This window comes from Haemaphysalis longicornis, unplaced genomic scaffold, assembly GCF_048455015.1.
Source record: "Haemaphysalis longicornis isolate Haplotype H1 unplaced genomic scaffold, Haemaphysalis longicornis Haplotype H1 scaffold_1, whole genome shotgun sequence".
Classification (NCBI taxonomy): Eukaryota; Metazoa; Arthropoda; class Arachnida; order Ixodida; family Ixodidae; genus Haemaphysalis; species Haemaphysalis longicornis.
The window spans coordinates 127,634,267-127,647,481 of record NW_027526203.1 but is presented as its reverse complement, the minus strand read 5'-3'; the positions used below and the strand labels follow the sequence as shown (position 1 = coordinate 127,647,481).

The 13,215-nt window shown below is 50.7% G+C and overlaps 1 protein-coding gene across 1 annotated transcript; it reads right to left on the bottom strand.

Annotated features, from left to right (window-relative positions):
• Positions 1 to 2,937: 2,937 nt before the first annotated feature.
• LOC144150228 (uncharacterized) lies at positions 2,938 to 3,561 on the bottom strand. Its single transcript, XM_077682119.1, has one exon. It carries the CDS (start codon positions 3,559 to 3,561, stop codon positions 2,938 to 2,940), a length of 624 nt encoding a protein of 207 aa, XP_077538245.1.
• Positions 3,562 to 13,215: the final 9,654 nt, after the last annotated feature.

The window sequence follows — 13,215 nt, the reverse complement described above, 5'->3', positions numbered from 1 at the left end:
ACGACTCGGTTGCGCACAAACTGCTGCCAGCGGTCCGCGTTCCCGAAAATCCAGTGTAAGGCAATGGTGGAGTCTGTCCACAGGTAGGCCGTTGCCGGTCGCTCGTCCAGAATGTTAAGTATGTAGCGGCACAACCTGGCTGCGAGAAGACACGCCATCAGTTCCAGTCGCGCCAGGGTCAACTGTTCCACTGGGGCAACACGTGATTTGCTCATCACGATGGTTGACATTGTACCTTCGTCATTAGTGACTGTGATGTAAGCCACTGCTCCGTAGGCGGCTGGGCTGGCATCTGTGAAGACATGTAATGATACCGATGTTTGTTGTCCTGAGATGTCCGCTCCGTAAAACCGCGGCACCTGGATTTCAGGGAGGTGTCGTAGTTCTTGGATCCACACGTCCCAAGCGTCAGCAATGGCACTCGGCAAAGGGTCGTCCCACTGGATACACTGGCGCCACAGCTGCTGGAAGAGTATCTTGGCACGTACGATGAAGGGTGACAACCAGCCAAGCGGGTCGAATATCCGTGCCGTTGTTTGCAGCATTGAACGCTTAGTGCTGCACCCAGATATGGCGTTGTCCAAGCCAGGCGAAAATGCAAGTACGTCCGTTATTGGATCCCAAGTCAGTCCCAGGACCTTCAGCACACCGGTCAGATACCCGAGCGGCTTAGATCCACGAGAATCTTCTTCAAACTGCGAACGAAGCCTTTCGTTGTTGGATGACCATTTGTGGAGCTTCATGGAGGCGTCAGTGAACATCTCGTTAGCCTCGTTGTAGAGTTTCAAGGCCGCTTCCTCGTCGTTGGCTCCCGTTAGGAGGTCATCCACATAGAGGCTGCGTCTCAACTGATGTGCAGTTAGGGGAAACTGCTCCTCGCAGCCACTCAGGTGGTGCTGTAAAGTGGCCGACAAGAGAAATGGGCTTGCCGTCGTCCCAAATGGAACACGTGTCATTCTCCAAGTGTCAACCGGAGGCATCGTGTTGCCAGGCTGGGGTGTCTCACAGAACCACACAAATCGGAGGGCATTACTGTCGTCTTTCCTGACGCCTATTTGCACGAAAGCTTGTTCAATATCCGCGACAAGAGCTATTCGATGTCTGCGGAAGTTGAGTAGCAGTCCGACAAGGTCGGTCGTCAAGTTCGGCCCAGTCTCTAGGTTTTCGTTGAGGGACTTCGAGTGCTTGTGGTGTGATGAGGCATCAAATACTATTCGGAGTTTTTTGGACTCACGAATCATTGCCTGGTGTGGCATGTAGTAGACGTTCTGCCCATCGTCCACTTCTCCTTCGACGCGTTCTACAATGCCTTCAGCAATGTATTGCCTGATCACCGCATCATATTCTTCAAGCAGCTCTGGCGACTTCAAGAGCCTGTTTGTTAACTGCTGCAACCTTTTTGTAGCGATTTCCTTGTTGTCGTCAAGAGATATCTCCGTTTTCCAAGGCAGTGCCACTTCGTACCGGCCGTCGACCTTCGTTAATGTCTGTTCGAAGACCTCCATCGCAGCGCATTCGCCTGGCTTGCATTCTTCCTTGTCAGTGATTCCGATTTATTCCAAGGTCCAAAATTTGCTCAGGACATCTGCCGTCTTGTATTCAACGACCGATGTCCGCAAAGTAACAGTCCCAGTACACTGGTTTTGCTGAGATGTCCCTTCTATTGGACCCTGCACGCTCCAACCGAACACCGTCTCAACAGCCCTCAGACTTTCGCCGAGTTTTCTGGTTCGGCCAGTTGTGAGGCCCCAGATGTACTCGGAGCCGATGAGTAAACCAATGTCCTCAGGAGCGTCGCCGTTGGCGAGGTCGGCGATGTCGCAGTCAAGGTATCCAAGCTGATGCGCGACTGACTGTGGCGGAGCCGGTATTTTATGGTCGCAAATGACGTCGGTTTCCAGCACCTTCAACTTGAACCGGCGTCCCTGTTTTGTGTTCAGCGTCACGGTTACTCGCTGGAACATCTTTTCTTCTTGACGACCGCCGAACGCGCCAACTGTCAATCTTTCGTTTCCCACGACTTCACATCCGAGCCTTTTCGATGTGGCAGACGTTATAAAGGAGCGTTGGCTTCCTCCATCAAAGAGCGTGCGGATATTTCAGCTTGTAAGTTTCTCCGCTGCACATAACCTTCGCCGTTGGAAGCAAGACGACTGTTGTCTTAGCTGCAGGCACCCCATCATGGGTTACGGTTCCTAGGCTCACGTGCGAGTTGTTGACAGGCTCCGTTGATTCGAGCGACTTTCTCGCTGTATACGTTGGATCGCACATGGTGGTGGCATGCTTCTTGTTGCATTTCATGCATTTTACGTTCACACGGCATGCGCGTGCTTGGTGCTTCCCCGTCGTGCAACGAAAGCATCGTCCGGCAGAAAGCAACATCCTCTTCTTTTCCTCGATAGACTTTCCAGAGCTGCAGTTCTGGGTGGAATGCGCGTTGTCGTCGCAGAAATATGCAGCATTCTTGACGTGCACTCTGGGTCAGCGTTGAAATGGAGGATGCATGCTTGTGAGGTCGCTGTTCAGGTTATTTCTGGCCATCTTTTTGCTCATGCTTCACTTCCTGCCTTACGTCCATGCGACGGAGAGCAGCCAGGTTCTCCCGACTTTCCACTTCTACTCTCAAAAAGTCCAGAAGCCGAGAAAAAGACGTCATGGTACCTTTTTGCGAGTCAGTGGTAGTCTCGGGCACACGCTCAGTGTGAGGCGTTTGTCGGCTGTAGTGGCCGTCGTTCGATGTTTCGAGGACGCGTTTCCGACTATAATCCAGCAGTAGGTCCCCTGGCAACGCCCTCTGTGCGATGGGTAGCAACATAGAACTGAAGGTCTCCAGCTTGCGCCCGAGTGTCTCCAGGCCTCTGATGTGGGCTGCCAGGGTGTCGTGCAGTCGACGCAGCCCGCGCACATCTTCCGACGAACGAACAGGCTTCAAATCAATCAGCTTTTTGAAGTGCTCTTGGATGAGGAGTCCCTCGTTTCCGAATGGTTTTTCAGTAGTTGCACGGCATCGTTGTAGCAACGAGCTGTCGGTGGAAGTCCAGCGATGGCGGTGGCAGCATCGCCAGTGACGGACGCCCTGAGGAAGTTGTACTTGTCGATAGATGAAAGGTCTTCATTTTTGTCGACAACTTCCTCGAAGAGCTCCCAAAAGTGCTGCCACTCGTTGCTTCGTCCGCTGAACTTGATCAGCTCCAGTTTTGGCAACTTGATCTTGGACCGTTGCGTTTGCTCTGTGCTGACCACCTCGTTGATGACCGTTGATGGGGCAGCACTCGGCACTGAGTCGCCGTCTGTGCGTTGCTGGAGTCTTGTGAGGCACGATAAGATGCGGTCGTTATAGTTCAGCACCTGCGCGCACTGATCCTGAAAGTCTTCATCTGGCACGAGCGTCTCGATTTTGTTGTCGATGGTCTCCAGGTTCTTCGTCACTTTTTTCAGCCGAGCGTGCAGAACTGCAGCTTCGCTCCTTAGGAGCTCCCTCTGCATAGCATCTTGGCACTCGTTCAATATCCGGGTGACTTGAGAGCGGAGAACGGCACGTTTTTTGAGGCAGCGTTCCATGGCGTGGAGCTTACCAGAAGGTCCGATGTCGTTCGTTGGCGGAGCGTCCAAGTCGTTGTGGAGACACGCAGTCTATAAAGGCCAATAATTGGACGACTCCCGGGTTTCGGCACCAAAGTTTTTGTCCTTGACGTTGAATGACAAGCATCGGAACTTCTAGTAAGCAAATAAAACAACTGCTTTAATTGGACTAAACACTGCGCATACAAATTCACATCTTCTTCCGTCGCGTTCCTTTTTGCCTCTGCCCGTCCGTCCTACACTTCCCTCGCTCTCGGCCAGGGCTCAGAGTCCGATCGCCGCCGGGCGGCGGGCTCTCCCTCTCTGTCTGGGTCATGAGGCCCGATTTGGGGGCTGTGCGCGAGGCGTTGTGTTTAGGCGACGGGCCACGTTTTCAGCTGGTCGGAAGGCCCCGATATGGGGGCCGCTTTCGATGTCTTGCGCGGGAACTCCAGGGGCCGTATACTCAAGACTGTCTGGCGCTTCGTTCGCGACAATCCTTTCCTCTGTTTGCCTTGTGTAATAATTCCACTCCCTTCTGTAACGGATTCGGGCCTTGAAAGTACAATAAATGAAATGAAATAAAAGTTATTTTAGTGCACGCTAAAATAAGCCCTTTAAAACACCCAGTCATAACCGCCTGTCTACGTCCCAGATACAAGACTTGCAGGCACCTGCTAACAGACTGCATTGTAAACAGCCCCCCCAGCAATTACATTTACAAGATTAATTCCAGTTTTACGTGCACTTCATACAACATTGCGTATATGTTATAATGCTCAATGTGCCACGAACAGTATGTAGGAGAAACGAGTGAACTTATGAGCTTACGTCTGAACGGACACAGGACAGATACGCTTAACAAGGTATCTACAGCTGTCGTTCAGCATTTCAACCAACAAGGCCACAATTTTGATGACCTTAAGTTGCATATACTTCAGTAAAACTTTAAGTCTCCTATGTACAGGAAATGATGCAAAGAGTCTTATTTAATTCAGAAATTCAACTCCCTGAAACATGCTCGAATTAACGCTGCCAGAGGAAACTTGACGAAGGCAAGTCTCTTTGCTGAAATGTTGGCAACAATCGCGGTCGCTACCTTGTTCGAAGGTTTCCTTTATATATATATATATATATATATATATATATATATATATATATATATATATATATATATATATATATATATATATATATATATATATATATATATATATATATATATATATAAAGGAAACCTTCGAACAAGGTAGCGACCGCGATTGTTGCTGAAATATTGGCAACAATCGCGGTCGCTACCTTGTTCGAAGGTTTCCTTTATATATATATATATATATATATATATATATATATATATATATATATATATATATATATATATATTATAACAAAGATAGTGAGCGACCGTCAGAACACCAGTCTCCCCGAGCGGGTATGTGTTCGGCAAAAGCGGAGGCTGACCTTCTGAGTGGCGTCAAACCCCCAGTGGGTATATGTCCCCGTAGCGACACAGCGGCAGCTCCATCGACAGTGCTTCAGCGCGAGACCTGCACGCGGACGCCAGACCTCGTTTGAACTCTGAAACGGCCAGACCTAGTTGGTGGCTCTTGCAAGACCTGTCAATAAACCCCATTACATTTTGGCGGAGATCCTAGTCTTCACGCGATCCCCAGCCTGGAACTACGAAGCAAGCGAATGCTCCCGCCTCTGCATCGAGAAATCGACGACGAAATGGCGTCGCCGCAGCAGGCACCCATCGTGTGCTCCGGGTCTCTTCGCCAACGCGACCCCGCCGTTTTCAATGGCAACGACGACGCCGATGCCGAGGATTGGCTGTCTGCCTACGAAAGGGTGAGCGCCTACAACCGATGGGATGACGGGATGAAGCTGAACAACGTCGAGTTTTCCCTGACCGAGCTCGCCAACACGTGGTTTAATAACCACAAACCGCGCATGAAAACCTGGCCTGAATTCACGACCGAGTTCATTAAGGCGTTCGGTCGCCCCGCTGTGCGCAAGCTTCTCTCTGAACAGCGGCTTCGCGTGCGAGCACAGCGAGACGACGATGGTTACACGAGTTACATTGAGGACGTCGTGGACCTCTGCAAGCGGGTGGATCCTGCGATGCCTGAGTCCGACAAGATCAGGCACATCCTCAAGGGCATCGAGGATTATGCATTTCAGATGCTCCTGGGCAAGAACCCGCAGACTGCTGACGAAGTCTTCAATTGGTGCCTCAGCTATGACGAGCTGCGTAAACAGCGTGTTGTTACTCGACAACGCACACTGCCCAACGAAGACGTTTCACGAGGGTCACTGTCGTCATTGGCCGTACCTTCCGACCTTTCTCCTCTTCTGCCGCACATCGAGGCGTTCGTGCGTGCAGAAGTTTCGCGGCAGCTGGCCCTGCTTCCTAGCGCTCGAGAGGCTGCCTTTCCGCTCCCCCCGACTGTGCGGCGAGTGATTCAAGAACAGGTCGCCGAGGCACTTCCCTCAGCCTGCCAACCGCCACATGTGCCTGTATCCGTGGCTTCACCCTTGACCTCACACTTAGCGTCAGCAGTGGCACCACCCATACCGTCGCAGCGCCTCTCGCTTCCCCAGTAGCATCGACCCTAACGGTACCCATGGTTGCGCCTCTCGCTTCACCGGCTGCGATGAATTACGCTTCAGTCGTACGACAACTGGAGCCAGGCGCTTTTCAGGCATATCAGTACACGGCACCCCAGTGGGCGACACGGTATTCTCGACCCGCACCTCAACAGCTCAATCCTTGGCGCACACCAGACAACCGCCCGATCTGTTACGCATACTGCATGCCCGGGCACGTGGCACGGATGTGCCGTCGGCGGCCACCACTTGATCGTGATGTCCACCCTGTGTCGGCCTACGGATCTCAGCCGTATTTCGCCCCCGGTTATTCAGGACCGACACCGACCTCCTGTACTAGTGAGCCACCACCATTTTCGAGCCGTCACCCTTCTTCCCCACGTCGCCGCTCTGTTTCGCCCATGCGCCCCCGACAAAATCCGGTTGCCGAGGGAAACTAACGGCTGCAGTTCCCGAGGCAAGAACTGCACGAACGTCAAAATGCCGAAGTCCTCTTTTCTCACCCACTAACGTTATAGATGTGACTGTGGAATGTGTCGCCGCACTCGCGCTTGTTGATACGGGAACCGCAGTGTCAGTGTTAAGTGAACGTATCTGCCGCTCGTTGCGTAAAGTCAGAACACCTCTCGGTGGACTTACTCTTCGGACTGCAAGTGCGCAAGAGGTTAAGCCGCTAGCTATGTGCACCGCTCGTGTCCTCATCCAAGGCATCACTTACGTCATCGAGTTCGTTGTGCTCCCGTCATGTTCTCACGATGTCATTCTTAGGTGGGACTTTCTATCCCGTCATCACGCCATAATCGATTGCGCTCGTGCGCAAGTTGAACTTCTACCGTTGTGGGAGCCGCCGCAGAACGAACTGTCGATCAAGTTGCTGGTTTCCGAAGATACCGAAGATACCCGAGCTGCTCCGTGATTGTTCCTGTTTCTTGCAATGTCGCTGCGGACACAACCGTGATTTTCACACCGTCGAGTTTATTTCTTTGGCGCAAGTTGCTCCCCTTACCCTCCGCTGTCCTCGATGTTCGCTCTGGTTCAAGCTTAATGGCGGTCTGCAACGCATCCTCTTGCCCGACAACACTGTTCCACGGGGAATGTCTGGGATTCGTGGAAGCTGTTGATTCCTCGCATGTAGAGGCCGTGCCCGACGAACCGTCGTTCTTCCCTGTGAGAGCACTTAGTCCCGAGTGTACGGCAAGTCCAGACGTGTTCTTACAGTCTATCAACAAAGACCTCACCTCGGCCCAACGCTACCAGCTCATCAACCCTCTACAACGTTTTCGGGAATCGTTCGATTGCCAGCAGGCAAGCTTGGGACGCACGTGGACTGTCGCCCACGAAATTGACACCGGCTCCCACGCGCCACTACGGCAGCGGCCATATCGCGTGTCACCTGCGGATCACCGCATGATCGACGAGCAAGTGGCAGATATGCTTGCGCGCAACGTAATTCGGCCCTCTACCAGCCCGTGGGCCTCCCCCGTGGAACTGGTAAGTAAGAAAGACGGGTCAATCCGGTTCTGCGTAGATTACCGTCACCTGAACAAGATTACACGCAAGGACGTCTACCCGCTACCTCGTATCGACGATGCTCTTGACTGCTTACAGGGGGCCGAATTCTTCTCCTCACTAGATTTGCGGTCAGGCTACTGGCAAGTGGCCATGGCCGATGCCGATCGCTCAAAAACGGCGTTCATTACGCCCGACGGGCTTTACGAATTCAATGTGATGCCTTTCGGGCTTTGTAATGCGCCAGCTACCTTCGAGCGAATGATGGACAATGTTTTACAGAGCCTCAAGTGGAAAAGATGTCTTTGTTATCTCGATGACATTGTGGTGTTTTCGCCAGATTTCCACACGCACCTTGAGCGCCTTGAACAAGTGTTGACGTGCCTTGCTTCGGCTGGCTTGCAACTAAACTTGAAAAAGTGTCGCTTTGCTGCTCAGAGGCTAACAATCTTCGGCCACGTTGTTTCTAAAGACGGCATACTTCCGGACCCGGAAAAGCTTCGTGCAGTGGCTGAGTTTCGAAAACCGACCACTCTGAAAGACCTTCGAAGCTTTATTGGCCTCTGCTCCTATTTTCGACGATTCGTTCGAACCTTTGCCACCATTATCGGCCCTTTGACACAGCTCCTCAACGGAAGCGCAGAAATTACCGACTGGCCTCCTGCTTGTGAAAAGGCATTTGTGGCTATGCGAAGCCTGCTGACGTCGCCACCCATACTACGCCATTTTGATCCGCTTGCACCTACTGAAGTTCACACTGACGCCAGTGGTGTCGCTCTAGGTGCCGTTCTCGCTCAGCGTAAAGCAGGCTTCCATGAATACGTTTTTGCATACGCCAGTCGCACCCTGACTAAGGCGGAGCGGAACTATTCCGTCACCGAGAAGGAATGTTTGGCTATTGTTTGGGATATCGCCAAATTTCGTCCATATCTTTACGGTCGTCCATTCCACGTTGTCACGGATCACCACGCTCTATGCTGGCTGTCCTCACTGAAAGACCCTTCCGGTAGACTCGGACGTTGGGCTCTTCGACTTCAAGAGTACGACATCCGAGTCATATACCGGTACGGACGCAAACACAGTGATGCCGATGCCCTGTCTCGGTCACCCGTCGTGTCCGACACTGGTTGCCTGTCCACAACAGACTGCGCGGTGGCGTCACTAGCTATACAAGATATGGCCTCAGAACAGCGTAAGGATCCGTGGATTGCCGCAATCTTGCAATACCTGTCGAGTCCATCAACAGTTCCAGCATGCCGGGCAACGCGCCGCCAGGCTTCACACTGCGCCATACGTGACGACCTGCTCTACCGCCGGAACTACTCATCTGAAGGCAGGAAGTGACTACTCGTCATTCCTGGCCATTTGCGTTCCGAATTTTGCTCTTACCACCACGCTGACGCCCAGTGCGCCCACGCTGGAGTGCAGAAAACGTATCAGCGGCTCCGTTTGCGCTACTACTGGCGAGGGATGTACACATTTGTGATCAAGTACATCCGCTCTTGCACAGAGTGTCAGCGTCGTAAGTGTCCCCCTCAACATCCCACGGGAGCATTGCAGCCACTACCGTGTCCAGCACGACCTTTTGACCGTGTTGGAATAAATATTCACGGTCCACTTCCCAGCACGGCCGCAGGCAATCGTTGGATTATTGTGGCAGTTGATCACTTGACACGGTATGCGGAAGCAGCTGCACTGTCCACTGCCACTGCTCGCGACGTCGCATCCTTCCTTCTTCAACGCTTTATTCTGCGGCACGGAGCGCCCAGGGAGCTGCTGAGCGACCGGGGACGAGTCTTCTTGTCCGAAGTCGTGGAGGCGCTGCTCACTGAATACCGCGTTGTTCACAGGAATACTACATCCTACCACCCCCAAACCAACGGGATGACAGAACGTTTTAACCGTAAACTGGGCGACATGCTGTCGATGTATGTTTCTCGTGACCATTCGAACTGGGACTTAGTTCTTCCTTTCGTCACGTACGCGTATAATACGGCCACGCAGTCAACCACCGGCTTCTCACCATTCTTTCTGCTGTACGGGCGTGAACCTTCCTGCCTACTTGACACCATCCTTCCTTACCGCCCTGACATCTCGGAATGTGTTCCAGTCACGGAAATCGCCAAGCGAGCCGAAGAGTGCCGCCAACTGGCAGGCTCCTGCACGGCAGCAGACCAAGGACGTCAGCAGTATCGCCACGGCGACAGTAGTGGAACGCCAACTTACGCTGCTGGCTCCCTTGTATGGCTACGGACACCGTCCACGGCCGCAGGGCTTTCAAGCAAACGTCAGACGAAATACCAGGGTCCCTACCGAGTCGTCGAAAAAACGTCTCCCGTCAATTACATCGTCGAGCCGGTCACTCCTAGTACCGATCGTCGCTTCCGTGGCCGCGAGACGGTTCACGTTCAGCGTCTCAAGCCCTATTACGACCCGCTCATCGTCGCATCGCCCTGAGTCGCCAAGGATGGCTCCTTCTGTCCCCGGGGGTGATTGTAACAAAGATAGTGAGCGACCGTCAGAGCACCAGTCTCCCCGAGCGGGTATGTGTTCGGCTAAAGCGGAGGCTGACCTTCTGAGTGGCGTCAATTCCCCAGTGGGTATATGTCCCCGTAGCGACACAGCGGCAGCTCCATCGACAGTGCTTCAGCGCGAGACCTGCGCGCGGACGCCAGACCTCGTTTGGACTCTGAAACGGTCAGACCTCGTTGGTGCCTCTTGCAAGACCTGCCAATAAACCCCATTATAATATATATAACATAATATAACCTACCCCAGTGCGAGACAGTGCCAAGCCATAATTCTACATGAGCATTCAATGGAAAACGCATTGCGCACAGCAACTCTGCTTTTCCGCAGTAACAAAAACGCAGGGTAAACACAGAACCTTCCACTAGTGTCTCACGCCTGCAACGATATTCAGCGGCCAGAAATTCGTGTAGCGCTCTCCAGACGGACCCCTCTAATTGGGAAAATTTTATTTATTTGTTTACAATACTGCCTGTCTCCAAAGAGACCATAGCAGATGGGCACTACAATATACAGTTACAAAGAGCACTTAACACTTTAAGGATCGTAAGGAGGTGAATAATACGTAAAAAATATGAATCAGCAACTTTGAAGTTTAGAATCAGCAATTATGCGCACCATACACAAAGTGCTACAAGTACAAGCAAATTTTCATGAAAAAAATAACAATGGTATTTTATCATTATGCACCATATGCAAAACTATCCACACCAAGTACAAGTGCATGCTGGTTTGCATGTCACAGAAGAGCAACTGCATGTCACATACGCTAAGGGACGTTATTTTCAATTCTTGATAAAAAATTGCACAATGACTGGGCATTAGTGGTGAAAGGGGTTGCCAGTTCCAGTTGCCAGGTCCAGTTGCCATCCACGAAATTCCATTCGTCGATGGCAACTGGAAAAAAGGAGTATTTAAACCCATCATTGTTACATTTATATTCTAATAGTGTATTTGTATGTTTGTGCCGGGTAGCTCGTGTTTGCGAAAATTCAACGTACTTTGAAACGTCTATTTTGAAATAATTATGTAAGAGTTGATAAATAAATTTTATACGTGCCTGCTTTGCCCGTGTTTCGAGCGTGGGAAGCCCAGAAACAGCTAGAAGGGTAGTGGGTGAATCAGCCAGTTTAAATTTGTTATGTATAAATCTTATGGCCTTCCTTTGTACCTTTTCTATTTTCTTTATGTTAGTCACTGTATGAGGGAACCATACAGTATTTCCATATTCGAGGATTGGCCTAATGAATGTTTTGTAGGCTAGTAGTTTTGTTGAAGTGGGTGCCAGATGGAGCGATCTGCGAATAAAAAATAGTTTTTGCATGGCAGAAGAAGTAACATTATCAATGTGAGCGTCCCACCTCAGATCTGATGTTATTGTTAAGCCTAGATATTTATGTCTCTGTACATTCGTGAGAGCAGCACCATTTATGTTATATCGAAGGTTAGAGGGTTCTTTTTCCCGTGTTATCGTCATGCATGCAGATTTTTTTACGTTGATTGTCATCTGCCAATGAGAGCACCATTCTGCAATGGTGTTAAGAGACTTGTTAAGAAAGAGGTGATCTTGTTCATTGTTAATTTCTCGGTAAATGATACAGTCACCTGCAAATAACTTTATTTTACCATTTATATTAGTAGTTATGTCATTTATATAAACGAGAAATAACAACGGTCCAAGCATGGAGCCCTGGGGCACTCCTGATGTCACTGGTACTGTGTCTGATGCAAAATGTTCGAAAATAACAAACTGGGATCTATTAAACAAGAAATCTCGAACCCAAGCAATAATGTCTCTGTCTCCGATAAGGCTTCTCAATTTATTTATTAGCTTTGTATGACAAACGCAATCAAATGCCTTGGATAGGTCGAGTAGGATTATGTCGGTTTGGCGGTGATTGTTAATACCTAGCGCGAGTTCGTGTATTCCTTCCGTTAACTGTGTTATTGTGGATAAAACCTGGCGAAAGCCGTGCTGGTTATTGGACAAAATGCGTTCTTGTTCAAGAAAAACGGTTAAATCTTTTAGAATGGTATGTTCGAGTAGTTTACATGCCATGCTGGGTAGCGATATTGGCCAAAAAATTGATTCAATGGATTTATCTCCTGATTTGTGTATCGGAAATATTTTTGCTATTTTCCCATCTTCCGGCAATTTGGATGTCGAGAGGGATTTTCGAAAAATAAGGCCCAGGTATATGCTGCACCACTGTGCGTATCTTTTAAAAAATTGATTTGGTGTATTGCCCGGACCACAGGCTTTTTTTGGTGTCTAGGCATACATTTCAGTTAGCTAAAAGAGGACCTTGCGTGTCGTCACACCCCACCGAGGATGTAAACGTTCTTGATTCCCCACATAGCCAGTTCAAAGAATACCAACGTTCTAGTTTGTTGCCCGACTTCTTTTGTTTTTTAACAACCAAACAGGTTTTTTTCGTTTCTTCGGGAATTTTTTTTCTTTGTTGTTCCCGTTATCATTGGTTTACGGTGAAGTGAGTTCTCATGCATCTTCCGGAAAGAGCCCTTCTTCCCCGAAGCAATGCTATCACGGGGCCTTTGGGAAACGAGAGCCTCCTCGGCGAAAGAGATATGCGGAGTGGAAACAATGTCCGGAAGGCGGCGGCAACCCTGGGCGGCCCGAAAGCGCTCATCAGCCGTCGAGTGTCCCGCTGACCCGGTTTAGAGGGCGCCGACGACTCGCGGGGAAATCCTGGCGGCCCACATCTCGGCAAGGTCTGGCCGTACACCGCGCCTCGCTTCATTCGCTCGATTACGAGTGTCGTTGTTTTCTTTTGTCGTGTTTTGTTTTCCTTCGGAGAATGCAGGCGTATGTGTGTACTTGAGGATGTGTGTGCGTGTTTGTGCGTGAGAGCGTCTGCGCGTGAGCGGAACGGCGACAGGTATAAGTCACCGTCGGTGTAACCATGGGCCTTTCGAGGAAGCGTACCGTAGCATGCTTGGGGAATCACGGAAGGAAACGAGAACGCAAGCAGCGGACAAGCGCAC